The sequence below is a fragment of the Echeneis naucrates genome, chromosome 4 (assembly GCF_900963305.1).
Source record: "Echeneis naucrates chromosome 4, fEcheNa1.1, whole genome shotgun sequence".
Lineage (NCBI taxonomy): Eukaryota > Metazoa > Chordata > Actinopteri > Carangiformes > Echeneidae > Echeneis > Echeneis naucrates.
This window is the reverse complement of record NC_042514.1, coordinates 20,466,899-20,491,073: the sequence shown is the minus strand read 5'-3', so window position 1 is coordinate 20,491,073 and position 24,175 is coordinate 20,466,899. Positions and strand designations below refer to the sequence as shown.

Here is a 24,175-nt window from a genome sequence, read left to right as displayed (position 1 = left end):
GCCACGCCATGTTTTTAATTGTGCCAAACCATGTGACCGGTCTGAGGCTTTGTCTTTTTTCAATTGTAATAAATGATTCAATTTCTCTGAGCTGAGTTTTGATCCATAACTTTATTAATGAGCTCAGGTCAAACAAAAAGACGCTGCTTTTACTTGAATGCTACATTGTACAGCCTTACTGACATTTCCTGTATGATCATATGATGTCCACCTGTGAACTGATCACACCTGAGGGTGTGGGTTGATCCAGATCTGTCATTAAATCAGACCTGCAGCAACACAACTCATTTATTCTCTCTCCTTCTCTCACTCAATCACGCACACACATACCCCTGGTGGGGACCTGCTGGTGAGTCCTCCCACCCTTGACCCAGGACATGTTAAGAGATGTAAGTGGAGCTGTCAATCATGTGCAGGTGCTGCAGTGTGTTTGGTTCTGCATTAATTCGCAGCATGTCCACCTCCAGTGGGTGGAGCTGACCAGTAACAACCAGGGAATGGAGTGGAGCACCAAGGTCACATGAAACCAGCTGACGTAATGGCGCTACACGAATCATCTGGTCATCAGCTCCGAGTCGGGCTACACCCACACACACCGTATCCTCTGTCACACCTGTGGGGGGGGGGCATATTTTAGCATGAAAAAAGACACTAGCAGGTGAAGATCTGGTGGTCTGGTGGCAGGGGCCGGCCGGTGAAGGCTGGTATGGTGCCAACATGAGATGAAGCATGGTCTTCCACCTGATGCACTGTCACACTGTTCTCTATGCAACTTCACCAGTACATGTGGTTACAGATGGGTGGGGGCTTATACTTTATGCCACGAAGTTCATGTGTGTATGTTAGGGAAGCTACACTCAGCTCTGTGCTTGTTAAGATGAACCAATCAGATGAGTGCTGATTGGGTGACTCACCCAGCTCCTCCCCATCCTCTTTCCTCCTCTGGATGATCTGGATCAGCTGATCTGCAGCCTGGCTCACTGTCATGAAGCGGGGAGGCTCATAAATCTTCTTCCCCCTGAGCACCAACAAACAAAGGAACAACATACAGGATCCTGATCCTGAATTGTAACACTAATGAATGCATTTTACCAATCTTTGAATGGACCTAAGTCAAGCCTTATGCTCCAATCAAGAGAAAGACTGGACTTGGTTCTAGATTAAAATGGATCAGGGCAGCGTCCTGGTTCTTACCTCATCATGTTTTCGATGCTCTGCTCTTTGACTTTGATATCTGTAAAAAAAAAAAAAAAAATTAACACATTTTAGATTTGTGTGTGTGTTACTGTGTGTGAGACCATGTGTGCAGCTGCTGTGTTAATATTCATTAATGTAAATAAAAAAAATACAAACTGGTCCAAAATCTGAGACACACACACACACAGCCCCTGCAGGGCTGTTTGTTTAGGGGTGGGACATGGGTGATGGATGGAGATCTGAAACCTGGATTGGACCCTGAAAGCTCAAAATCCATCCATCTCATGGTTACCATGGTTACAGCATCACTAAGACCTGAGAGTGTGTGTGTGTGTGTGTGTGTGTGTGTGTGTCTGTCTCACCCAGCAGACAGAGTGTGTGTAGTCCAGCTCGTCTGTTTTTACAGATCTTGTCGTAGAAACTCTCTGGTCGCCACGTCTCCGTCCAGAAAACCAACGACACTGTCTCCCCAAAATTATACAGCTGACACACACACACACAGGTCAGAGGTCAGCACAATCAGACAGTTAGTAAATGATGCTGAAGATGTTTTAACAGGAAACAGGTCAGAGGTCAGTCTGAGCTGACTTGTGATTGGAAGACTGGTCCCACTTGAAGGTTTGGGTATTTAATATTTACTGTTCCAGTCATGTCAGCTGATTCAGTCTATGATGTCACTGGTCACATGACTGTTCTTTTTGGTTTGCTGCCCCATGCACCACTGAAGCCAGGGGCTGATGGAATTGGCTCCAGGGGGGCACAGAGCTCATCTACGTTCACATCCCTCATTAACATATGAATGACCTCCCAGAGGAGAGTTTTGTTAGCATTAATGCTAATGTGTTTGTGTGGACAGCTGGGTCCTGCTCTCTGATTGGTTGCTCTGACAGCTGAGTTATTGCTGAGGTCACAGTAATGTGATGCATTCACTGACATCAGCAGCAGATGGGTAAGGACCCTCAGCACTCATCCAGTCAGACCATCTGTGTCAGACTGGGACAAAATCCCACTGGGGTGGTGGGAGGGGTCCACTTGAACACACTGGACATTTACTCCTAAATGTCATTCAGTGTCACCTGGAGAAAACCCTCACAGGTTCAGAGAAAACCAGGAGCTGTGACGTATATCCAAGAAGCATTTCCGCCATCAGATCATTTCAACAGAGACACAGGGACAGCGTCTGTCAGGTGACTCAGATATCAGATGAGTCTCTTCAAGGTCATGCGGTTAGCCCTGCCTGTCAGACTGAGCTCAGGGTGAACCTGCTTCATGTGTATCGTACCTGCAGACCACAGCAGCCCACTGCATTCATGATGGAGGCGTTATGAATGACTTTGTACGGTATCCCAGCATCCACTGCTCTCAGAACCAGGTCGCTGTGGGTGGTGGCTCTGAAGGAGGATAAACAATAACAAATGACTGTATCACTGTGGAAACACACACACAATCATGGACAGACATCATCAGTGAGAGCAGTCCAGTCACGGGGGGTTCAGCTGTGGTGCCCACCCACGTTTGTCTGTACTTTTGAAATTTGGTTGTTTTGGAGGGAAACGCAGACTGACAAAAACTCTGTGGTTCCTCCTTACCCGAAGGGGTCACCCACAACCAGGAACGCCACATCAGCCACGTTAGCATCCTTCAGGATCTCATCGGCCCGCTGCTCAACCAGGTCTCTGTCAGCCACAATCAGCTCCTTTCCATAGAACAATTCCTGGGGACAACACACAGAAGTCAACACACATACACAGAACACACTGACGACGACACACAGTGATCAACACACATTTGGGCCAAAGCACAACACACACAGAGCACCATGTTGTTCAATATGTGGTGTTGTTCAGTGTGTAATGTTCAGTGAGTGTTTTTCAGTGGTTGTGTTGTTGTTCAGTGTGCTCTGTCAATACGTTAATTATTAATGCCACATCAAGCGAACTTGGATGTATGTGTGTCCCATGAATTTAAATTCAGATTTATCATTTGTTTGACAAATTTTTAAATCCTTATTTCAGTAACGATCCCAATGGAGTCCTCCTCCTCCTCCATCGTGTGGAAAATCAGACGGGTTAACTCACTACCTTTTCTGTCACGTATCAATGGTTGGTCTGGGAACGGGCAGTCCGTTTCCAAGGCAACTGATTGGCCAGTGGGCGGTCTAATAAACCTGCTGAGCTCCTTTCCTCAACTTAACCCGCCGCGGAGCAGGTTAGGCGTTCTGCGTGAGTTACCTTGGCAACGTATGATTGGCGGAGCTTCTGTGGAGGAACAGGGCGGCACCCACCCCCCTAATATCTGATTGGCCCCCAGGTCCCCCAGTACTAACTGACTCACAACACTGTTAGCCGGTTGAAATGACAGGGCATTGTGTAAACTTGTGCAAAGTGACTGCAGCTCAACCTTCTACAATGACATTGAAAATAAAATAAAACCCAGACGTAAGCTGAAACATTTGGACATTTGCTTTAATTAGCAGGAATTTGTGCTGCAAACTAAAAGCTGGATATTAGCCCCCCCCCCCCCAGTTTAACTGGTGGTACCCATTGCTCCGCCCCTTTGAAATAATCTGGCTCCGCCCATGCAACGTGTCCCCGATTGAAAGTAAACAACCTTCGTGGGACTGGAGCCCCAGGGTTAACCCGGAAGTTAGCTCGCTACATCTTAATGTTTCTCCTCAGTCCCTGAACGCACCACAGCGAGCCCTCAGCGGAGCAGCGCGGCAGTGTGAGACAGACTCACCAGAGCTTCTTTCCCGCCGGCCAGCACCGACGTGTAGGACTCCAGGTAGACCCGGGAGCAGCCCCGCAGTGCCTGCAGGCCTTTCATCGTGATGTCGGTGGGGTCTCCCAGCCCGAGGCCGATCAGATACAGCATCTCACCGGCGGGAGACACGGCTCGACTCAGACTGTCAGACTCACGTGTAGTCCAGGCTGCCTGCCTCGAATACGGCTTGTCGCAAAATATTGATGTTTCACGACAGTTAGCCGCCGAACGTTCTTCCGAGGTTCAGCTGGATCCCATTTACGGATATCTGTTTTTAATAAAAGCTCATTATTTAGATTCTCTATGTAAATGACAATGTCAGCTATTAAATGTCGTGAAAACACGCGATGTTTTCTTTGAATCTACATCAATATTTTCAGATAATTATAGATATTTATTCCATAAAGGTTTAATTAGATTTAATAACTTTTAATGTGCAGATTCTCCTCGTGCGACTGTGCAAATATCTATGAATGGTAAAAGGACAAAGTTATAACTTTTCCAGATTGTATTTCTATAAATAAAACATTTTTTTTATTTTTTTAAGTGCTCTGCTGTAATGTCATTATATGCTTTTGCAAATGTTTTTCTATTCATAAGACCATAATTATCAAATCAACTAAATGTTTTGTTTTCTATATTGATTCAAATATTTCTGGATTCTCTTGAAATTACTAAAGGGTCTTGAACAACAAGGAACAAAACCCCAAAATGATACAATACTAAGAATTTCCAACATGGGGTTTATTCTCTCCCCTTGCAGAGGACATATCTTGTTTTTTTATCTCCTTTAAATCATAATAATATTGGACATACGTAGAGTATAGAATCAGTGGTGAGAGTTTGATGTCACACAGAAAACCCTTAAACGTTTATAGAAAAAAACACAGCATCACAGCAGGAATTCCAAAAGGAGAATGGAGGAAGAAACAGGAGAAGCTCAAATCTTCTACTTTGCCCTTTTTTGGCTAATAACTTTGTCACAATGAACTGAATCACAAATTGAATGGTGTTAAATTATAAAGAAAAAGGAAAATATCACTGTGATTCAAAGATCACTTTGATTTGCATGCCCCACATGTCCTCAAATTCAAGTTCTACTTCAAGTTCCTTTGTTCAGTCTTCTCAATTTCTTTGTTGTCCATTCATACATACACAACAAATGTAACATCTGCAACATAAGGTACCAGAAACATTGTTAAAAGGTATTCAAGACTCCACTAATAAAAGCCCAAATAAATAAAAGCAAGAAAACAAACAAAAAAATGTATAAAAGAAATAAAACCAATATGAAAAGGATCATCAAATCCAAGTTCTTTGTTCATTATTTCTCTATCACAAAGACCAAACTAGGACTTGGACTTTTTTCATTCCTCAAACTGGTGAAACACAGAAACCATACAGAAATATATCCTACATAATAAATATCCTTTGCCACAACAACCATCACAGCAGGACCTATTTGTTGCTATGGTGATGGTTACTTCCTGGTTCTGGTAGGGTGTAAAGAGGCCTATCTGTTTATTCCCTCCACCTTAATTAGATGAGTCCTCAGCTGAGAGGGAAGTTTAATGGAGGGGAGGGGGTGGTTTTGGATTGGACCAAACTGAATCCTGGTTGTTTCTAATAAACTGATTACTTCCTGTTTCCCTCTAGTGGCTGTTTTGTCTTTGTACCCCCCCCCTTCCTTGTTGTTTCCATGGTAACAGTGGTGGACAGCTCAGCGTGTGAAAACAGTTTTGATGTGAAAGAGTTGGTGGGAAAAACTGTCTCAATCTCTCTCTCTGTCTCTCTGTCTCTCTGTCTCTCTAGCTGTCTATCTCTCCCTCTGTGTCCCTTGTTGTGGTAAACAAGTCTCTGTGGACCATGTCCCCCACAACCTGGGACCCAGTTAATGATGGGATGGGGAGGGGTGGTTACATAATGGATCCTCTCCTCTTTAGGGGATGTGGAGAGGAGGGAGTGTGTTGTGTGTGTGTGTGTATTGTGCATATGTGTTGTGTGGGGGTTGTGGTCTTTTGTTGCTGGTTCAGGGTTTGTTCGGCTTCAGTCATCCAGAGAATCAACTCTCAGTTAACTGTTTCTCTTTGCTTCACTTTCAAAGTCAGATCATAGACCAGGACCCAAACCTGGATCCGGACCTGAACTTCACAAACCTCAGAAAAAGAAAATGACTAACCCTAGTTTGACACGTCAGTTAAATTAATCTGGTCCAGCTCATCCATGATGGACTAAACCTGATGTGGACCATTACTGGGGTTATTCGGATCCAGATCTGCAGCAGACTTTACCTTATCCAGATTGTCTAGGTCCCAGAGCTCCAACCAGTCTGGTTGTGGAATCTTGGAATCAAAAATCATATGTATTGATTGTTGCGCATTTATTCTTGTTTGTTTGATAAAGCTCAATGTTCCTGTCAGGTGAGGCCAGGTGTAAGGTCACAGTGAGGTCACATAACACAGAAGTCAGACAGAAAAAGGATAAACATGTTTATAGTGACACTTTAATCTGATAGATCTGAGCTGCAGCATCACAAGTCACCCTTGAGTCTCAGCTGCTGTTCCCATGGAGATGAAGACAGGTGAGGTGGGGGTGCCCTGTGCTCCTCTGGGGGTAACTAGCTGGGGGATCGTGGAGGGTAGCAGTGAGTAGTATGACGTAGTAGGGGGATAGTAAGGGCTAGTTGGGGCTACGAGGGGGTATTTGGGGGTAGCTCGGGATACTTGGGGATTGTAAGGGTAATTGGGGATATTTTGGCGTAGTTGGGGGTATTATGGGGTATCTGTGCACACTTGGGGTAGTAGGTTTAGTTGAAGGTAGATGGGGTAGATGGGGATATTTTGGGGTAGCTGGGGGCCCGGGTGCAGGAGCCCCCACTCCCTTTGTGACTCCACAGAACCGTCTCCAATTACAGGACAAAGGCGACTCTTTGAGCTCTGAAGCTCCAGCTCTGCAGCTTTGCATGTCTAATGAGATGAATGTGGTGGGGGGGGGGGGGGGGCCCTGGGGAGCTGCCCCCCCAACACTGACTCTACAGTGGGGGGTGAGGGTCACTGTGTTCTTTGGACCAGTGGACCAGAAACTCCCAATCCGGTCCAAGTCCATGTTTAAAGGTTTGAGATTAAAGCACACAAACTGAAATTGCGTCTGATTTGAATTTGTTGGTCAATTAAACTTTTTGTGTGAAATTACAAGATTTGTTCAGACATTACGACTTAAATGCAATCAACACCATCTGTCTGACGACATCACATCTTAAGCATCAGTGTGATGACAACAACACAAAGTTTGAAGTGTCCTCAGTCATGATGATTCTGTGTTGGCAACACTGAAGCTGCAAAAACACATGGATTAACTACACACATAAAAAACATGCGCACACACACACACGCCTCTTCTCAGTTAATGTTCAAGGTGACCTGAGGATACAACTGTTCTCCTGTTATTATGACACTGACAAGTGAAGAGAATAACACTGATTACCTAGTTACCATGGATGCCTGTTGCAGGTGAGATACACCTGGTTGCCATGGATAACTTGTCATTGGGTAGTATATACTTGGTTATAGGGTTGCCAACTGTCTCTTGAAAACCTTAATCGTCTTATATTTACAAACAAAAATACTCATCCTGTATAGAGCTTAAAAGGGAAGCACTTTGTTCAGTGTTTCTGTGAGGATCAAAAAAAGTCTGTAAAACATGACTTCACCGTTCCCATGCAAGGAGGTCAGGTCAGCCAGCTCCGCCAACAAGGTGCTCCTATTTATTTTGCAGGGTGTTGGCTACCCTACTTGGTTACCTTGGATACCTGTCAGTAGGTGGGATACACATGGTTACCATGGATAACTGTCAGTGGGTGGGGTATACCTGGTTATTGTGGCTACCAGTTGGTGGATAGGGTCTATTAGGCTGAGTTGAGCATTTAGCCCTGAAGTTGATGTGTTGAGGAGGAGAGAGACTTTGACAAGAACCAAGCTGTGATGAGTAGATGATGAGAGCTTCTCCAACACTGCAACTCTGAGGGATGATCCTGGTCTGCCAGGGCAAGACCTACTAAAGGTGGTCCAAGGAAGGAAAACTGCTGGACTATAGGGTCAGGGCTCAAGGCTCAAGTATGGTCTGATGCCCAACAGAGCTGCTGTAGATCAAACTTTTTAAGAAGTTCATGCTGGTTCATTCCCCCCGCCCTCCAAGGAAACTATGGCGCCTCCACATTCCTCTAAACCAGACAAACAATGAATCCCATCACAGGAAATCAGAGAGGAAGAAGCTGGGTAATGTTTTCCTGTTACAGTACACACACACACACACACACACACACACACACACACACACACAAAAACGCACAATCCAAACCATAATTACAGACTGCAGATGTTCAGTAGTTTAAATTTCACTGCAACCAAATGTTTTAGACCTAGATGAAGGTGCAGAAAGAGACCAGAAACACAACCATGACCAGGAGCAGAACCAGAAGCAGCAAAACTAGGACCAGGACCAGAGTGTTTTAAGGGACTCTAGATTCTGGTCTTGGCTACTGGGCTCAGGATTCTGCACTCTAGATCCTGGATTCAGGTTTCAGGGTTCTTAGTTCTCTGTATGCCTTCTTGGCTCTGGCTTCTGGATTTGGCTTAAGGGTTCAGGGTTCTGAATTCTAAGTCCTAGGTCAAGGGTTCAGTGTTCAGTGTTCAGGGTCCTGTGTTCTGGATTACAGTGTCAGGGTGCACTGTTCTGGGTTATCCTTCTGAATTCTGGATTCTTGTTTGGTTCTGGATCAGAGTTCTGGGTCCTTTCCCTTGGTTTCAGGTGATTGGGCCCTGTCACACGTCAAGATTCTCTGCTGTGGTTTGAGAAGTGTGACAGAAACAGACAAAACTGGGGAGAGGGTGGGGTCAAACATGCCTCTCATTATTGTGGTCATTCCTCGAGAAACAAGTCATACCATCAGGACAATGACTACAACACCTTGTCCCTGAATCTAGGCCAAGACCTAATACAAGACTAAGAACGAGGGCAAAGACCAAAAATTACCAGGACCTAAAGTGGGCCAAGGTAGTGACCAAGAACAGGACCAGGACCAGCAAAGAAAACAAAGAACAGGATCAACTCCAGGACTAAAACCAAAAGAGAGGCATCCATTCATTCATCTTCCACCACTTGTCCGTTTCCAGGTCGCGGGGAGTGCTGGAGCCAATCCCAGCTCACATTGGGCAAAGCCAGGGTTCACCTTGGGCAGGTCACCAGTCCATCACAGGGCCAACACACAAAGACAAACAAGCACTCACACTCACACACAGACCTACTGACAGTTTAGAGTCTCCAATTACCCCAAACATGATGTCTTTGGACGGTGGAAGGAAACCCATGCAGGCACGTGGAAAACAAACAAACTCCACACAGAAAAGACCCAGGCCTGGGAACCGAACCTGTGATCTTCTTGTTGCGGGGCAACAGCACTGACCACTATAACACCGTCCTACCAAAAGAGGGGTAATGTATAACAAAGTAAATGGTCTGGGTTCCGAAATATGAGCAAGACTAGAAAAGGAACCATGTTTATCAACCAAGGATAATAGCCCTGATCCTGATCAGGAGTTAGAGCAGGGCCAAGACTAATACCAAGACAGAGCAAAAAATTCAAACTTTATCTTAACCCAGATCTAATGTAGTGCTATACTGTCATTCAAAAATATCAGTCCTGGTCTACCACTGAGGCCTGACCAGGACAAGGAGCAAAACACATCTGAGTCTAACAGAAGTTAAAGTCTGAGCTTCTTCCCCGTTTCCCTTCAGTCGTTGTCATGGTGATGCTCAGCTATGCAGAGTCTGAATACAGTCGGCAGCACGGAGGAAAGAGGCCTTTGTTACCCCCACCTCTCCCTAAAACCACCAGCCCTCCCCCTCCTCCAATACTCTCTGTTCATCTCAGCTCTGTTTTCTTCAACCAGCAAACAGGAAACCAACATCAGTATTCTCCCTGTAATATCCCAGTAATCTCCCAATAATGTCCAGGTAAGGTCCCAATAAGGTCATAGTAATATCCCAGTAAAGCTGTTACATTACCTTATTTACCAACTGGGTATCTGGAGGTTCTGATAATCAGACTCTGGACTATGGGAATTTTTGTTCTGGGTTCTGGTTTAAGGTTTCAGGGTTCATAATCCTGAATCCTTTGTCAGGGGTCAGTGTTCAGGGTCCTGTGTTCTGGATTATGATGTCAGAGTAGTGGGTCTCTTGTCCTGGATTCTGCATTCTGGCTTTAGGCTTTAGGGTTCTGGATTCTGTGTTCTGGGTTCTCGGTCCTGGGTCCTGACAGGAGTTGGGGTTGTGACTTGTGGACACAAACTTCCACCTTCAATAGATTGGATCAACAGACCTACTGTTGGTTTTGAGTCTTATTTCAGTCTCAGGGAGGAGCGCTGACAGTTATGATGGGAGTAAGAGGTAAGGGGTCATGGCAGTGGGGTAGGGAGTCCCACACAGAAAAAGGAAGAAATAATTAATGTGATTGTTGGCAGTGATTATTTTTGTTTGCTGTAATTTGTGTGGAATTTTATTTATCTCCTTAACCTTTGACAGGTTCGAACTGAAGACATTACTGTAAAATCTGATGAATTTTCTTAATTTATTGATCAGCTCAGTTTTTATGGAGAAGAAGAACAGAATCAAAAGCAGGAGATGGGAAGGAGGGCAGCATCTTCATCCTCCATCCTCCTCCTCCCCCCTCCTCCTCCTGATCGCTGTGTCCCGCTCTCCTCTCGGTCCCGCTCCTCTGTCGGACTCTTCTCCACACTGTTCTTCTCCGGACTCTTCCTGATTCCTCAAGGTAAAAACTTATTTCATCATTATTTCAAAGTTTTTTGTGTCGTAAACGGGCGCGGACGGCCTCGGGACAAATGTTAATTTACTCAGATAAAGTTTTGGGTCTTTGTTCAGGTCTGTTTGATTCGGGATCTCATTTAAAGCCGGAGACCAAAACCGTTTAAGTTCAGTTTTAAAGACTAACAATGACGTCATAGAGGTTCGGGTTTTACTGTCGAGTTGAGTGTGAAACATGAACGAACCGGATCAACCGATTGATCCGCGTGAGGGGGAAACGGGGACGAGACCGAGGTACGGATTTCAGAAACAGATTTCGGATCCAGATTTTAGATCCGAATTGATGTTGAGTCCTCAATCCGAGATGACACGCGTGTTTCAGGTGTTTTCAAGTGGTAGATAAAAGGCTGAGGTTCGTGGATCAGTGGAAATAGCAGGTTTTCAGACCTGGGGGAGTAGCTGCCCCAAAAATAAATCAAGACAGACCCGAACAGATCTGTGGGTTTGGGTATTAGTCCGGGTCCTGGAACAACTACAGACCAGGACAGTACATTACAGTTTGCTGGAAGCAGTTGAGTCTCTGACAGTTGTGTCTCTCTCCAGGAGGATGCCCCCCCCAGCTGGCCTCTCTGCCCCGCTTCATGCTTACTACCAGACATGAAGGACGTGGCGCCCTCTGCTGGACTTCTGCTACAGCTGCAGGCCATGGCTGAGCCCAGCTACTCCGACCTGATCGCCAAACACTACAACTACACCGGCAAGTTCCGCAAGACAGAGCAGCACTCAGGTCTGAAGGCGGACTCTGTGGTCTTCATCATCGTGTGCTGCTTCATCATCCTGGAGAACATCCTGGTCCTGACCACCATCTGGAGGACCAAGAAGTTCCACAAACCCATGTACTACTTCATTGGGAACCTGGCACTGTCCGACCTGCTGGCAGGTGTTGTCTACACCGCCAACATCCTGCTCTCAGGCGCGAACACCTACAAGCTGACGCCAACGCAGTGGTTCTTCAGGGAGGGCAGCATGTTTGTGGCACTGGCTGCTTCTGTCTTCAGCCTGCTGGCCATCGCCATTGAGCGCCACCTCACCATGCTGAAAATGAAGCTTCACAACAATGGCAACACCTGCCGTGTCTTCCTGCTCATCAGCACTGTATGGATGATTGCAGCATTGCTGGGTGGCCTGCCAGTGATGGGCTGGAACTGCATTCAGAACATGATGCAGTGCTCCACAGTGCTGCCACTCTACCACAAGACCTACATTTTGTTCTGTACCACCGTCTTCAGCATTATCCTCATGGCCATCGTGGCACTCTATGCTCGGATCTACTCACTGGTGCGCACTCGCAGCCGTAAACTTGTCTTCCGCAAAGGGTCCAATGGTCGTGGTAATGCCAGCACAAACAGCAAGAGCTCAGAGAAGTCACTCGCACTGCTTAAGACTGTCATCATTGTCCTAAGCTGCTTCATTGCCTGCTGGGCTCCACTCTTCATTCTCCTTCTGCTGGATGTGGCATGTGAGACGCTGAGTTGCCCCATTCTCTACAAGGCTGAGTGGTTCCTGGCACTCGCCGTGCTCAACTCTGCCATGAACCCCCTCATCTATACGCTAACCAGCAATGAGATGCGCCGCGCTTTCCTCAAGACACTGCTCTGCTGCACTGCTTGCATCCGGCCCAATGCCAAGTTCACCGGGCCCATTGTGGGCGCAGAGTTCAGCCGCAGTAAATCGGACAACTCCTCTCACCCCAACAAGGAGGAGGTGGAATATTCGCCAAGGGACACAACGGTGGTGTCCTCAGGGAATATCACCTCAACATCCTAAATGTCAAAACCCTCAAAGAGTCATAGAGAGATGGACGTAAGGGTCAGATGGAGACTTTGTACTCAAAGAGGTGTGAACGGCGCCTGATGGTGTCATCACAAACTGACCTTAACCTTCACCTCATCAGGGCTCACAGCACTTATTAAACCTGAACCAGGGAACCCCCAGACCTGTCTTCACCACTTAGCACACCTGGAAGAGGATCAGCTGATTCACCTGGAAGAGGATCAGTTGATTCAACTTGAGGAGCATCAGCTGATCTGCCTGGAGGAGAGTTCCTGCTTCAAAAGCTGCTACACTTCAGGTTCAGGTTTATCTGAACTCACTTGGTTAATGTGGATCATGGCAGTCCAGGTTCATTCTCGGCCTGATCCCTGAAGATCTTAGCTTCGTAGAATGAGTTACTCATCCTGGTAGAAGAAAAAACAGACTTTATACTGACACTCTAAGAACAACTAGAATCTTAAACACTCAGCTGTCAGATATTTAATTTGTGGAGAATTTGATTTTTTTTTTTCATCTTTGTCCTTAAATACAGGTGACTTCTGGTGACCTCTAGTGAGGTCAGAGGTCAGGTGGCCTCAAAGCTCAGGTGACCTGAGTTGATTTTAGAGGTCAGTTGTCCTCAGGTGACCTGAGGTGACCTCAGAAATCTTTCTCCTCTGCTCAGAGTCATTCGTCTTAGTTTGATCCACATCTGTTACCAGCTCTAACATCTGGATGTGTTTGATATATCCAGATCTGACCAGCAAGACCAGACCAGCGGTTCTGATCAGAGACCCGGACCAACATTTGTGATATCAATGGGTGTCTCATGCTGAGTTCAAGACGATGGGAAACTTCTGAGTGTGGTTTCAAAAACCAGCATTTATGCCATAAAGTCATGTAAACAGGTTACTGTAAACAATAACAGATCTCTGATACAGTCATATCTCAGACATACTTACCTGATCTTCAGTTCAAATAAATTTTTCAATGTGGTGTAATTTCTGACTTTCATAAACACAGCAGCACCCGAGGAGAGGTCACATGACCACAGTCAGGGCAGGAAGTTCAGCTCAGTGATGCCAGCACCTGAATTCTGACCTCTGTAAAAAGTTAACTGTGATCGTTGTAGAGACTCTGAGTCAGGTGTATTTTCTACTCCCTGTTGGTGTTGTGGGTTGTGCTGTTTTTCTAGTTGAGTTCATTTATGTGTGAAACCAGGAGAAAATGTTCCCTTTTCAGGTTCAGTTGTCTTTGAGCTACGGAAGCTTGTTCCTGCCAAAAGCCTGTAGAACAGCCTCATCCCATGTCCTTTTCTGGAGATTTCCACATCATCACATGGTTTTATTAGCAGCTTTTCATAAACAAGGTCCTCAATCGACATATTGAATCTGATGCAGGAGCTTCATAGAGAAACATTTTAGAAATCCAATCACTTTTTCAAGAATTTGATTAAATTTGGCAGAAATGAGCTTACGTATAAACGAAACACTGTTACCATGGAGACCTGATCAATTAAACTATTAATGTGTTCGTCTGAACTGAGTAACTGATGTTGGTCTGTTAGCTCCTAATAAACACACAATTAGAAACCCAGTGTGTTAAGAATCACTGACCAAGCTACAGACACTGACCAATTACAGACAATGACTGAACTACAGACAATGACTGAACTACAGACAATGACTGAACTACAGACACTGACCAAGATACAGACCCTATCAAAACTACAGACAGTGTATGAACTAGACACTTTCTAAATTACAGACACTGACTAGTACACACAATAGCCAAACTATGAACACTGACTAAACTACAGACATAGATTTAACAATAGACTATGACTGAACTACAGTCTAAACTATGGACACTGATATAAGTACAGATGCTGTCCAAACTACAGACACCAATGTAATTACAAACAGTGACCAAACTACAGACTCTGAGTTGACAATGACTTAATTACAGCTAAACTACAATAAGTCGCAACAGGCTTTTCAAAGTAAAGGAATTCACTAATAAACTTGCATATAATTTTCTTCCATATATTTTAAAGAAATAATACATTTATTTGAAATATGTTCAATAAATTATTAGATTTTTTTATTCTTTATTTATATCTATTTGAATAATTAAAGTAGTGTACTTAATACACTACACACATGGCCTTGTCTGCATGTTTGCGTACGTGTGTGTTTGTGTATCTTTGCGTGTTCGTGTATGTGTTTGCCCCACTTTACCAAATTCAAAGTGGCATTATGAGTCATGACCCCGTTCTTCGCGGATGCATGCTGGGTAATGAAGTCTTGAAAGCTCCCTTTAAGACGACTGTCGCTTATCACTTGAACAACATTTCCCAGCATGCGCTGCACGTTTTCTTCCTTCCCTCTTCCCTTCCTGCAGCCACGGCCCTTCAGCCGTGAAAAGGAAGATGAGAATCTGCCGACACTGAACCAGAACCGAACCGAGTCTGACTCCCACCGGAATGGCGTCAGAGCGGCTGCAGACGGACCGGAGCCCGAGGTCAGCTGCTGTTCTCCGGCCTTGAGTCCGACACGACCGCCGCTGGAACCGCGGAGCTCCGGAGCCTGGAGGAGCGGCGGGTGGAGCTGCAGCCTGTCGGGCCTGGCCAGACCGGACCGGACCGGACCAAGGCGAACCGGGCCACCGTCACTTCCTTCTAGCGTTAATGATGTTCAGCTAGCTGCAGCACTGAAGCCTTGACACAACCGTGCCCTGAATCTAGACCAGATCTCTCCCCGCCCCTCAGGTGAGAAACAGCACACCTGGAGCTTCACCTGCTCCCTTGAGTCAGACTGGCACAGATCTGGATCTGATTTATCCTGGTGTCCTGTTGTGGTCTGGTTCTGGGTCGTGCAGTTAGACTATCGTTTTCAGTGGGTCGGTCCAGGGAGGTGACAGGTTGCAGGTCCACATGGGACACTTTTCTCGACCTGGACAGTGACCTGTTCTGTGGGAGGGCTCTGATTGAGCCAAGTTAATCCAAGTCCTCCACCAGATCCTCCTTCCTGAAGGTTTTCACCTGGAGGATGGATGTGTTCTACCTGTCAAATAGTTCAGGCAGCCTGGATCAGAATGATGCAGTTGGAGCTGGTCTAGATGTGACCTGACTCCGAATATCAGAACGTTCTCTCTGAGCGGTGAAATTGTGAAAAAATAAATAGATAGAAATAAAGCCACATTGCTGGGACAGAACCTGCTCTGGTTCTCTGGTTTTTAATAGAATACCTGTGTAAGGTCTGTATTTGATGAATGGTGGACATTTGTGACCAAAAATATTAACCACAGTGTTGGACCCTGGTAGAGTGTGATACTGAACAGGTTTCAGTCAAATCTCTGTCTGGTCCAGTTCCTGGTTTGTTGCTGATCCTCTCGTGTCATTGCAGTGTCCCCGCAGGTCACAGCATGGAGCGCTCAGGCAGTATCCAGCTTGACATCCCGGACTTCAGCAATTCAGTTCTGACTCACCTGAACCAGCTCCGTGTTCAGGGACGTCTCTGTGACATTGTGGTCAACGTTCAGGGTCAGAGCTTTCGCGCACACAAGGTGGTCCTTGCTGCCAGCTCACCGTACTTCCGGGACCACATGTCTCTAAGCCAGATGAGCACTGTGTCACTGACGGTGATTCGAAACCCGTCAGTGTTTGAGCAGCTGTTGTCCTTCTGCTACACTGGCCGCCTCTGCCTGCAGCTCGCCGACATCATTAGCTACCTGACAGCTGCCAGCTTCTTACAGATGCAGCACATCATTGACCGTTGCACCCAGATTCTGGAAGGCATCCACCTGAAGATTAGCCTAGCTGACCTGGATGAAGAGTCCAGGGAGGAAGAAGTGCGTGGCCCCAGGAGTGGCAGGACACTGGAGGCCATGGTCCGAGGGGGCCATCATGGCGGTCTGCGGCTACTTGGCCCACGAGGCGGTGGAGAGGCCTGTGAAGCAGTGAGCCCCACTGAGGAGCCAATCAGCCCCTCACCAACTGTGGAGCACAGTGGGCTGGAGGGCCCGGGGGCCACTGCCACTGGTAGAGCCGGCAAAGAACCGATCCTTCGCATCAATCGGGCCGGTCAGTGGTACGTGGAAACCAGCAGCGAGCTAGAACGGTCTGGCAGCGCAGAGGAGGGCAGCGGTGTGGATGGAGTCAGGATCAAAACAGAGAGGATGGAGGAGTGGATTGGAGCAGGAGAACACCAAGAGGAAGGAGGGCCTGTGGAGGAGGGGGCCACCGTGATGATTGACACGTCAGGACGCAGCACATTGGTGACAGCGCCAGTGGGATCACTCGGGGCCCGTGGCATCCAACCCTCCTCCAGCCTCAGTGAGACAGACAGGTGAGTTAGGACTAGACACTGCTCATAACAGCTGGACACTTGATGACTGTATGTGTATGTGTACTGTATGTGTATTTATCCATCAGGTTCAGTCCCACTGGCAGTGTGGTTGTCCTGGCTGAGCGCCAGAGAGCCAAGAGTGAGTCTCCCAACCAGCCAGATGAACTGAGACAGCCCAGCTCCCAGGTATTAGTCCGACTAACCACTTATAAATCCCATACATATCCCCTTCTGTACTCACTAGAACATGTTAAAAGACAAGGTTAGAGCCTCAAAACCAGTGAACATTAAAAGGACCCCTGAAATGCATGTAAATCCTCTACATGGTGTACTGAAGGGTCTAGGTAAGTCTTTGGTAGCACTGATTCTACAATATTCCTAGAATTTCAGAATTCCACATATCTAAATGGTCAACGTAGGAATTGTTGTTTATGGGGTCTGTTATGGTGTTTTGGTGTCTTAACATTTTGCTCTGCTGATCAGGGGGAAGAGCATGTGGCATTTGATATGGGTGGATACGAGGACTACCTAAGGGAGCAGGTTGGAGATCGCTGGTTCCGCTACAATCCCCGGCTTACATGCATCTACTGCTGCAAGTCTTTCAACCAGAAAGGGAGCCTGGACCGCCATATGCGTCTGCACATGGGGATCACACCATTTGTCTGCCGCATCTGTGGGAAGAAGTACACTCGCAAGGATCAGCTGGAATATCACATCCGCAAGCACACCGGCAACAAACCCTTCCATTGCCACGTCTGTGGCAAGAGTTTCCCCTTCCAGGCCATCCTCAATCAGCACTTCCGTAAGAACCACCCTGGTTGTGCTCCCCAAGAGGCTCATAGCGCTTCCCCTGAAACCACCACTGCCTCTGTGACATCCAGGGGGGGTCCGAGTGACGAGGCCTCCCCCAGCCAGGAGGACCCAGAGGGTGGGGGCAATGGCGGTGGGAGCAGTGGCGGTGGAGGACAGTATGGAGAAGGTCCCCAGGCCTCGGTGTCCACTACTGGGCCTGACTGACCCAGATAGGTGGATGAGTGTGAGGTTCAAAGTCGGAGTAGGGAGGCAGAGATGGGGGGGGCCGGTCTGGTCCCAGCTGACCAACAGATGACAGGGCACAGAACGTTTAGACACACCAGAGACCAGACTGTAACTTTTCCGCTTTAAACCGCATCTACCTTCACTAACCAAGCCCAACAGATTAAGCTACAATGAAGAAAATGCCACACAGTCCAACAACCTCATGCACCACAGGCCACATGGCCTTGTCTGCCTCCGTATACTTATGTTACAGATTTCTAATTTTATATTACAGGTATTACAGGTTCACAATGCAGCATCAAACACAACAGCGTCTATCTTTGCCAAACTTCTCAGTGCCAGTTTCACAGTTCGGATCCTTCATATTTGCCTTGAGACAATCCGGAGCAGTTGGGTGATGATGACCCTGCAGCTCAAACGCCACGTCAGAAAAACACATTTAGTCCCAGTGGGTCAGCGATCAGAGATCCTGATGAGTTGGGCAGCATCAAACTACAGACCTCAACAAATCCCCATCACGATCTCAGCCGGACCAGGTCCCTGTCAGGATCATGACCTCATCAGGCACAAGTCTATAGTAGGACCTCCTCAGGACCTGGTCCTGGTACAGTGGGGACTTGGGTGGTTTTCAATATTGATTGATCAGGTTTATAGTTGATTAATGAATTTTTAGTTTTTCTGTAAAATGAGAAAATGTCAGAGCTTTCGTCTGTATCTCACAGGCTTCCTCAGGGAACTGAACTGACCTCAGGTGGCCACATGGTCAGTGGTCTCACCTGCAGGGACCCTGTTCAAGTGGACTCCTAGTTTAGACACCTCAGGAGGAGCCTGTGATGCATCTGAGAGCTCGGGCTGATGCTGAGTCCCGGACTCAAGGACTCTGGTCCTACTGGTCTGGTCTGAATTAGAAGAGTTTCAGTGTTATGACGTTGAACTCGGACCATCAGCCACCTGTTGATCAACAGACTCACAGCAGGAAACAGCTGGACAGCGTCCAGCCTCAAATAAGCTACACAGCTCAGTTACCTCTCACAATGACGCAATACAGCTGCTGCAGGGCAGAGCACACAGCCACAAGGGGGCGCTCTGCCCCGCCCACAGAGCGCTGTCAGTCTTCTCACAGATTTTTATAACCAGCATGTCTTTGTCGTTTTCTTGTTTTTTCTTGGACACTTTTTGCTCTGACAATGTGTGACACAGAGGATGAGGAGACGAGTCTGAACCTGATTGGAAGTGGCCAACATCACTGTTGCTGTTGGTGATGCATCAACTTGCTGCACTCAACCCAAAACCAGGTTTAAGTTCAGGTTTAGATGTATCCATCCGTCACAGATAATTTAATATTAAATATAATCAGTTAATCATTAAAATATTTGCTACACAGCTTACGCTAATATTAGTTTGGAATCTAATTGCTTTTTCTGTCTCACCTTTGCACAGTTAGGTAGCACCACTGCTAACGGAGCTAAGCTCTTTTTATTAGCTGGTGTTGACTGTTGAACAATAGCATCATATTTCTTAGACAAAGTTGTAAATCCAGTCACACCACTGGCCTTCATTGCTAATGACGCTAAAGCTTGTGAGTTAGTTGGCTCACCTTAGCTAATCTAATATTAACCATCTCACATGATTAAGCATCATTGTTCCTAAGGAACAAAGAAAATAAGCATTGGTTTTCATGCAAAAATTTTTTTTGGGGGGGTTGCACAGTCAAGTTAAAGAGCTAACGTGTAAGTTACCTGATGCACACTATTAGGCATTAGTGAGTTATTTTCCACAAAGACAGCAAATCAACTTTTGCTCAGAAGCTAACAGGTTAGTTTCAAAATCATGAGATGTCACAAAAGCTGCTTTGACTTTTACTTAAAGTTTGCTAACACAGAACTTTAAATGATATGAATTTAAACAATAGTTTTAATTAATGATCAAATCATTTGGTCTTTTAAATATAAAAGACATTTGATGGCTGTCAACCTGTGGCAGGTGATGGTGCAGCAGATCTGATGCATTACTGACAAAGTTGATCTGGTTCAACATGACTAGGAGCCACACACAGACCAGATGGAAGTAGTCACCAGGCTGTGGAGCTGGACTTCAAAAACCCTCCAGAGGTCAGAGTTCCTCACTGGAGGAGAGAAGCAGGACGGACTGCCTGGCAACCAAAGGAAAGAGGCTGTGGCCCCATTGGCACCTCCAAAACAACTTCAGCACTTATCAGAGACATTTTTTGAAAACTGAACAGTGAGAATATAAACATATTATCAGACAAACATATTTAAACTATTAAGATGTTTTGTTTTTTTTTTTGTTGTTTTTGTTTGTTTTTTGTCTTTTGCATATGAATGATAGTAGGGGGGTGGGGGCCAGGTAGCACACAGATCAGCTGTTACTGTTTTTCTACAGAGCTGTGAATCAGATTTTCAGTGGACAGGTTATTTTTTATGCAAGTGAATCTGGTGGCTCAGTCCTCACTGTGGCGGGACTTGAGGGTTCTTCCACTGCTGCCGCCGTCGCCACTACCACCGCCGTTGTGCTCCCTCTTCAGGCTAAACCAGGAACTATCAGGTATACAGATTCTTCTTCAGTGACCCGGACATGAACTTCCCCTACGTAGCAGAAAGTTAACGGCTAAACCTCAGAGTGAAAATCAAACTCATCTGTATATAAAAAATGGCAGCAGGACGACACAAACCAAGACCAGGCCCCATGGAGCTGAACAGTCGTCATGGTAACAAGACCTCTTCATTATGCCCCACCCTACAAGATACTTGTTTGTGATAGGTTCCCAGGCATGACCTTACCTAGTCTCTGCTTCAGGAAAATTTGTGATCAGGTGACAGGAACAGGCAGTCATTTTAATCATTGTTATTGATTAATGGTCCAGTAACGATCCACTGCAAAGGCTATCCGGTTTTTTTACCGTCAATATTATTATCAGCTGCTGATTGGTCAGAATTGCACTGATAATCAGCTGTTTGATCACTTTGGTCACTGATCAAACAGCTGCTGGTGAAGTCCAGACGCCACCTCACTGATCTGTTCCAAACCTGAAGCCATTTCCAGAGCAGCTGGTCTTGCCTGGTCCAGATCAGTCCTGTTAAGTCTGGTCTGGTCAGACTCAGGATCCCTGTCGTCCTCTTCTGTTCAACTTCACCTGAAACTGTGAAAACAGCCCAACCTCATCTTTATCCTCATCATCCTACTCCCCATCATCATCTTCATGTCTCCAGCTCATACTGACTCACTTTGTTTTGCCGCAGTAACCATGACAACCAGACTCATGAAATAATTGTTCTACAAGTTCCTCAGATATTGTACAGGTTCCTCAGGAACCAGGATGAGTAAAGATCTATGTTGCATGTCTCTGTGGGGGTGGGAGTTAGGGAAGGAGGCCAAAGGTTCATTTCATTTAGAAAAATGTGAAGAAGCTTCTCTCACTATGACCACTAATACGTCAGACCAGATCAGTCCCAGGTCCAGTCTCCTCCACAGGAAATAAAGCACTTTAAGTGTCTAACACAGCGACTCGACTCCTTTTTATACTCAAATCTACCAGAATTTTAAAATGTTATTTCAACTTACTCCACACTGTAGAGTTCCATGACAACAAAACATGAAATTCCTCTTAAACTTTATTTTGTAGAGGAAGCAAAACAGTTACAATTCAGGGCACACTCACAACATATCGCATGATCCCCAGCACCAACACCTTAAAAATATCCAAGTCTGAACCCCAGGAGGCTCTCATGGGCTACAGGGGGTGACCACTCGCCCAATGAACAGCAGCGCGTTGATAGTGGACTCTCTGATGAGCAGCAGGAATGGACGGTCGGCCAGAAACACCTCCCGGTTCAAATTGATGGAGCGGCCAACTGCTACCACCCCTGTAGCTGCTGCTGCCTCACTACCCTCCTCGGTCACCTGAAGAGGAAACAGGTCTGTTAGGACTCTGGTCAACATGTCTCTTGGAACCCTGTTCTGCAGGTGTAATAGGACCCTGATCCACAGGTCTGTCGCAAGTGACTGACCTCCAGAAAGGCTTTGTGAAAGGCGTCTGAGATGAAGAGTCCACCACCTCCGTTATCCAGCATCCCTGAAACAAACAGACCAGAAACTGAACTAGGACCTCAACTTTAAACTGGATTTGATATAGAAAACTTACTTTAATAAATTCAACAGATCCATTGAAGTCAGCTTTTCTGGATGTGGATTTGGACAAAGCTTAATTGACTCAGATTGGTGTACCTGGTAGACTGGCCTTCTCTGGACTGAACAGGTCTGTCAATCCCATGGCCTCCAGCTTCTCCCTCAAACTCATACTGTCCTCCACCCTGAACCGGGGAACGTGAAGAGCGACATTTGTCTCTTTCATCCCATTGAGCCATTTGGTCAATTTGGTGAGATCCAGATTCTCCTCCACCTCAACACACACACACACACACACAAACACACAGGTTAATGCATGGCTGTCGTGGTCTGGTGGACCAGGGAGTCTAGTACCAGGACCACAGGGTATTGTACCAAGACCAAAGTCTACATAGTCAGGAAGAACTGAGAAGCTATCAGGTCCTGATCAGAAATGAAAAGCAGGCCAATGACAAATACTACCTGAGTGAGTGTTGCGTCACGGCTTGGCAGTATGAGAACCATAGTGATGTCGTCGCCGCTGTATGGCATTTCCAGGACCTGGACTTTGTCTTGAGGGTAGAACTGGTACCTGAACTGAGTCTCCTGGAACATCATGTCCACCGAACAGCTGAGACTCTGAGTAATGTGGAAATCTGAGGCGAAGACGTTGTGGCTGTCAAACTTGTTCTTCCATTGACCCTGAGATGCACAACACAATGAGGTTAGACACACCGACAAATGTAAACAACAACAACAACAACCCCCACCACCCAATGCTGAGCCATAGTGTCAATCTAGATAACTGCATGGTCCATGGACTACATCATTCTGTTACCTTGAAGTAGATGGTGTTGACCAGGACCAGGACAGTGGTGGAATCCAGAGAGCCTGGAGGCAGTGTGTCCTGTATCCGGTTCTCAGTTTTGTTGGAGATCCAGTCGTTGATGGTGGCTCGGGCTCCTTCTGGGTCTTCCTGCAGGACAGACTGGGATCAGTGGGAGAAGGACGTACCTGAGTAGATGAGCCGGAAGGGGTGGTACCTTGAACCCAAGGGGCAGTAGTTTGGCACCATAGACATTTTCACTGATGTTCTGATATGTCTCATTGAAAACCAGTGACTTCTCCCCAAACAGCCTGTTGGCAGAAATCAGCTCTGTGGACTCATCCTTCTTCCTGAACAATCGACAGATGAGTTTGGCAAAGAAGAAGTGGACCTGATCTGATGTCTTCTCTTTGATGGAGTCAAACTCAAAGACCTGAGGAGACAGAGACAGGTGCAGAAGGAGAAGACATCAGGAGAGACAGGTGTCTAAACAGATGATTCAAGATTTAAACCTAAAGATTATCTCATCCCCTGATCAGACCTGGTTGTGGACCGAGTTTGAACCAGTTCTCTGTGTTGGTCTCTCTGACCTTCATGATCTGCTGCAGTGTCTGGTCACAGGCTCCCAACTTAGTCATGGCAAAGGCGGTGGAGATACTGATGGGAGACAGGAAGATGTTGGACTGTGGTGTCTTGGTGAGCGCCAGCTGTCTGTAAAATGACAGAGCAAAGCGCCCATTGGCCTTTGAGAGCTCCCACACTCTGGGGTTGGTGGACTCAGGGATCGCCTCGGGCTCCAGGGTCAGGCCCTCAGGATCAGGGTCAGGGCTGCGGTAGATGCAGCGTGGCTCCAGTGGGAGGTCTTTGGGTTTGGCGCTGCACATGTCCGGACGGATGGCAAGAGAGAAAAGCGGCAGAAACACCAGGACCAGCAGCCAATTGGCAACCCTCATCCTGGAGAGCACAAACAAAGGATGATATAGTCAGAGGCCTTCATCACCATCATTATCCTGTTTCCTGAAGGTCCAGCTTTTGGGGAAGTTGAATAGCACTGGATCTTAACTGGTTGAATTTTAAAGATTAAAAACAAAGTTTTTAGATTAAATAGAATGAATAAGACGACAAACTGATCAATAATAATGACATCAAAAACGGATCGATAATCAAACCATACATATTTATATGGATCCAAATCTAGCTAGTAACTTGAAGGCTCTTTCTGTTTAAAGTGAGTTGAGACCAAACT

General features: G+C 46.5%; 4 protein-coding genes across 4 annotated transcripts; 2 read left to right on the top strand and 2 right to left on the bottom strand.

The window, feature by feature from the left end:
- Positions 1-92: 92 nt before the first annotated feature.
- Positions 93-4,140, bottom strand: dph5 (diphthamide biosynthesis 5). Its single transcript, XM_029499676.1, has 7 exons — positions 3,937-4,140; positions 2,787-2,911; positions 2,480-2,588; positions 1,560-1,680; positions 1,195-1,234; positions 915-1,018; positions 93-613 (listed from the first exon to the last, which is right to left on the bottom strand). The coding sequence occupies exons 1-7, from the start codon at positions 4,069-4,071 to the stop codon at positions 381-383; spliced, it is 867 nt and encodes a 288-aa protein (XP_029355536.1). The 5' UTR covers positions 4,072-4,140; the 3' UTR covers positions 93-380.
- Positions 4,141-10,657: 6,517 nt separating this feature from the next.
- On the top strand, positions 10,658-13,587 carry s1pr1 (sphingosine-1-phosphate receptor 1). Its single transcript, XM_029500164.1, has 2 exons — positions 10,658-10,786; positions 11,383-13,587. The coding sequence occupies exon 2, from the start codon at positions 11,437-11,439 to the stop codon at positions 12,604-12,606; it is 1,170 nt and encodes a 389-aa protein (XP_029356024.1). The 5' UTR covers positions 10,658-10,786; positions 11,383-11,436; the 3' UTR covers positions 12,607-13,587.
- Positions 13,588-14,985: 1,398 nt separating this feature from the next.
- On the top strand, positions 14,986-21,474 carry zbtb37 (zinc finger and BTB domain containing 37). Its single transcript, XM_029501053.1, has 4 exons — positions 14,986-15,361; positions 15,999-16,940; positions 17,027-17,126; positions 17,424-21,474. Exons 2-4 carry the CDS (start codon positions 16,018-16,020, stop codon positions 17,955-17,957), a joined length of 1,557 nt encoding a protein of 518 aa, XP_029356913.1. The 5' UTR covers positions 14,986-15,361; positions 15,999-16,017; the 3' UTR covers positions 17,958-21,474.
- Positions 21,475-21,722: 248 nt separating this feature from the next.
- On the bottom strand, positions 21,723-23,882 carry serpinc1 (serpin peptidase inhibitor, clade C (antithrombin), member 1). The gene is made up of 7 exons (XM_029500657.1): positions 23,520-23,882; positions 23,147-23,362; positions 22,942-23,079; positions 22,587-22,805; positions 22,224-22,398; positions 22,007-22,071; positions 21,723-21,899 (listed from the first exon to the last, which is right to left on the bottom strand). The coding sequence occupies exons 1-7, from the start codon at positions 23,880-23,882 to the stop codon at positions 21,723-21,725; spliced, it is 1,353 nt and encodes a 450-aa protein (XP_029356517.1).
- Positions 23,883-24,175: the final 293 nt, after the last annotated feature.

What these genes read in the sequence shown, in the direction of transcription:
- dph5 (XM_029499676.1), bottom strand. Translation starts at nt 4,071, where the DNA reads ATGCTGTATCTGATCGGCCTCGGGCTGGGAGACCCCACCGACATCACG. An exon ending in GTTGTGGGTGACCCCTTCGG is followed by an intron (nt 2,589 to 2,786) that starts GTAAGGAGGAAC and finishes ATCCTCCTTCAG; the next exon opens with AGCCACCACCCACAGCGACC. An exon ending in AGAGGATGGGGAGGAGCTGG is followed by an intron (nt 614 to 914) that starts GTGAGTCACCCA and finishes CCCCCCCCACAG; the next exon opens with GTGTGACAGAGGATACGGTG.
- s1pr1 (XM_029500164.1), top strand. Translation starts at nt 11,437, where the DNA reads ATGAAGGACGTGGCGCCCTCTGCTGGACTTCTGCTACAGCTGCAGGCC.
- zbtb37 (XM_029501053.1), top strand. Translation starts at nt 16,018, where the DNA reads ATGGAGCGCTCAGGCAGTATCCAGCTTGACATCCCGGACTTCAGCAAT. An exon ending in AGCCTCAGTGAGACAGACAG is followed by an intron (nt 16,941 to 17,026) that starts GTGAGTTAGGAC and finishes TTTATCCATCAG; the next exon opens with GTTCAGTCCCACTGGCAGTG. An exon ending in TGAGACAGCCCAGCTCCCAG is followed by an intron (nt 17,127 to 17,423) that starts GTATTAGTCCGA and finishes TCTGCTGATCAG; the next exon opens with GGGGAAGAGCATGTGGCATT.
- serpinc1 (XM_029500657.1), bottom strand. Translation starts at nt 23,882, where the DNA reads ATGAGGGTTGCCAATTGGCTGCTGGTCCTGGTGTTTCTGCCGCTTTTC. An exon ending in GTGACGCAACACTCACTCAG is followed by an intron (nt 22,399 to 22,586) that starts GTAGTATTTGTC and finishes GTGTGTGTTGAG; the next exon opens with GTGGAGGAGAATCTGGATCT. An exon ending in TTCACAAAGCCTTTCTGGAG is followed by an intron (nt 21,900 to 22,006) that starts GTCAGTCACTTG and finishes TTTCCTCTTCAG; the next exon opens with GTGACCGAGGAGGGTAGTGA.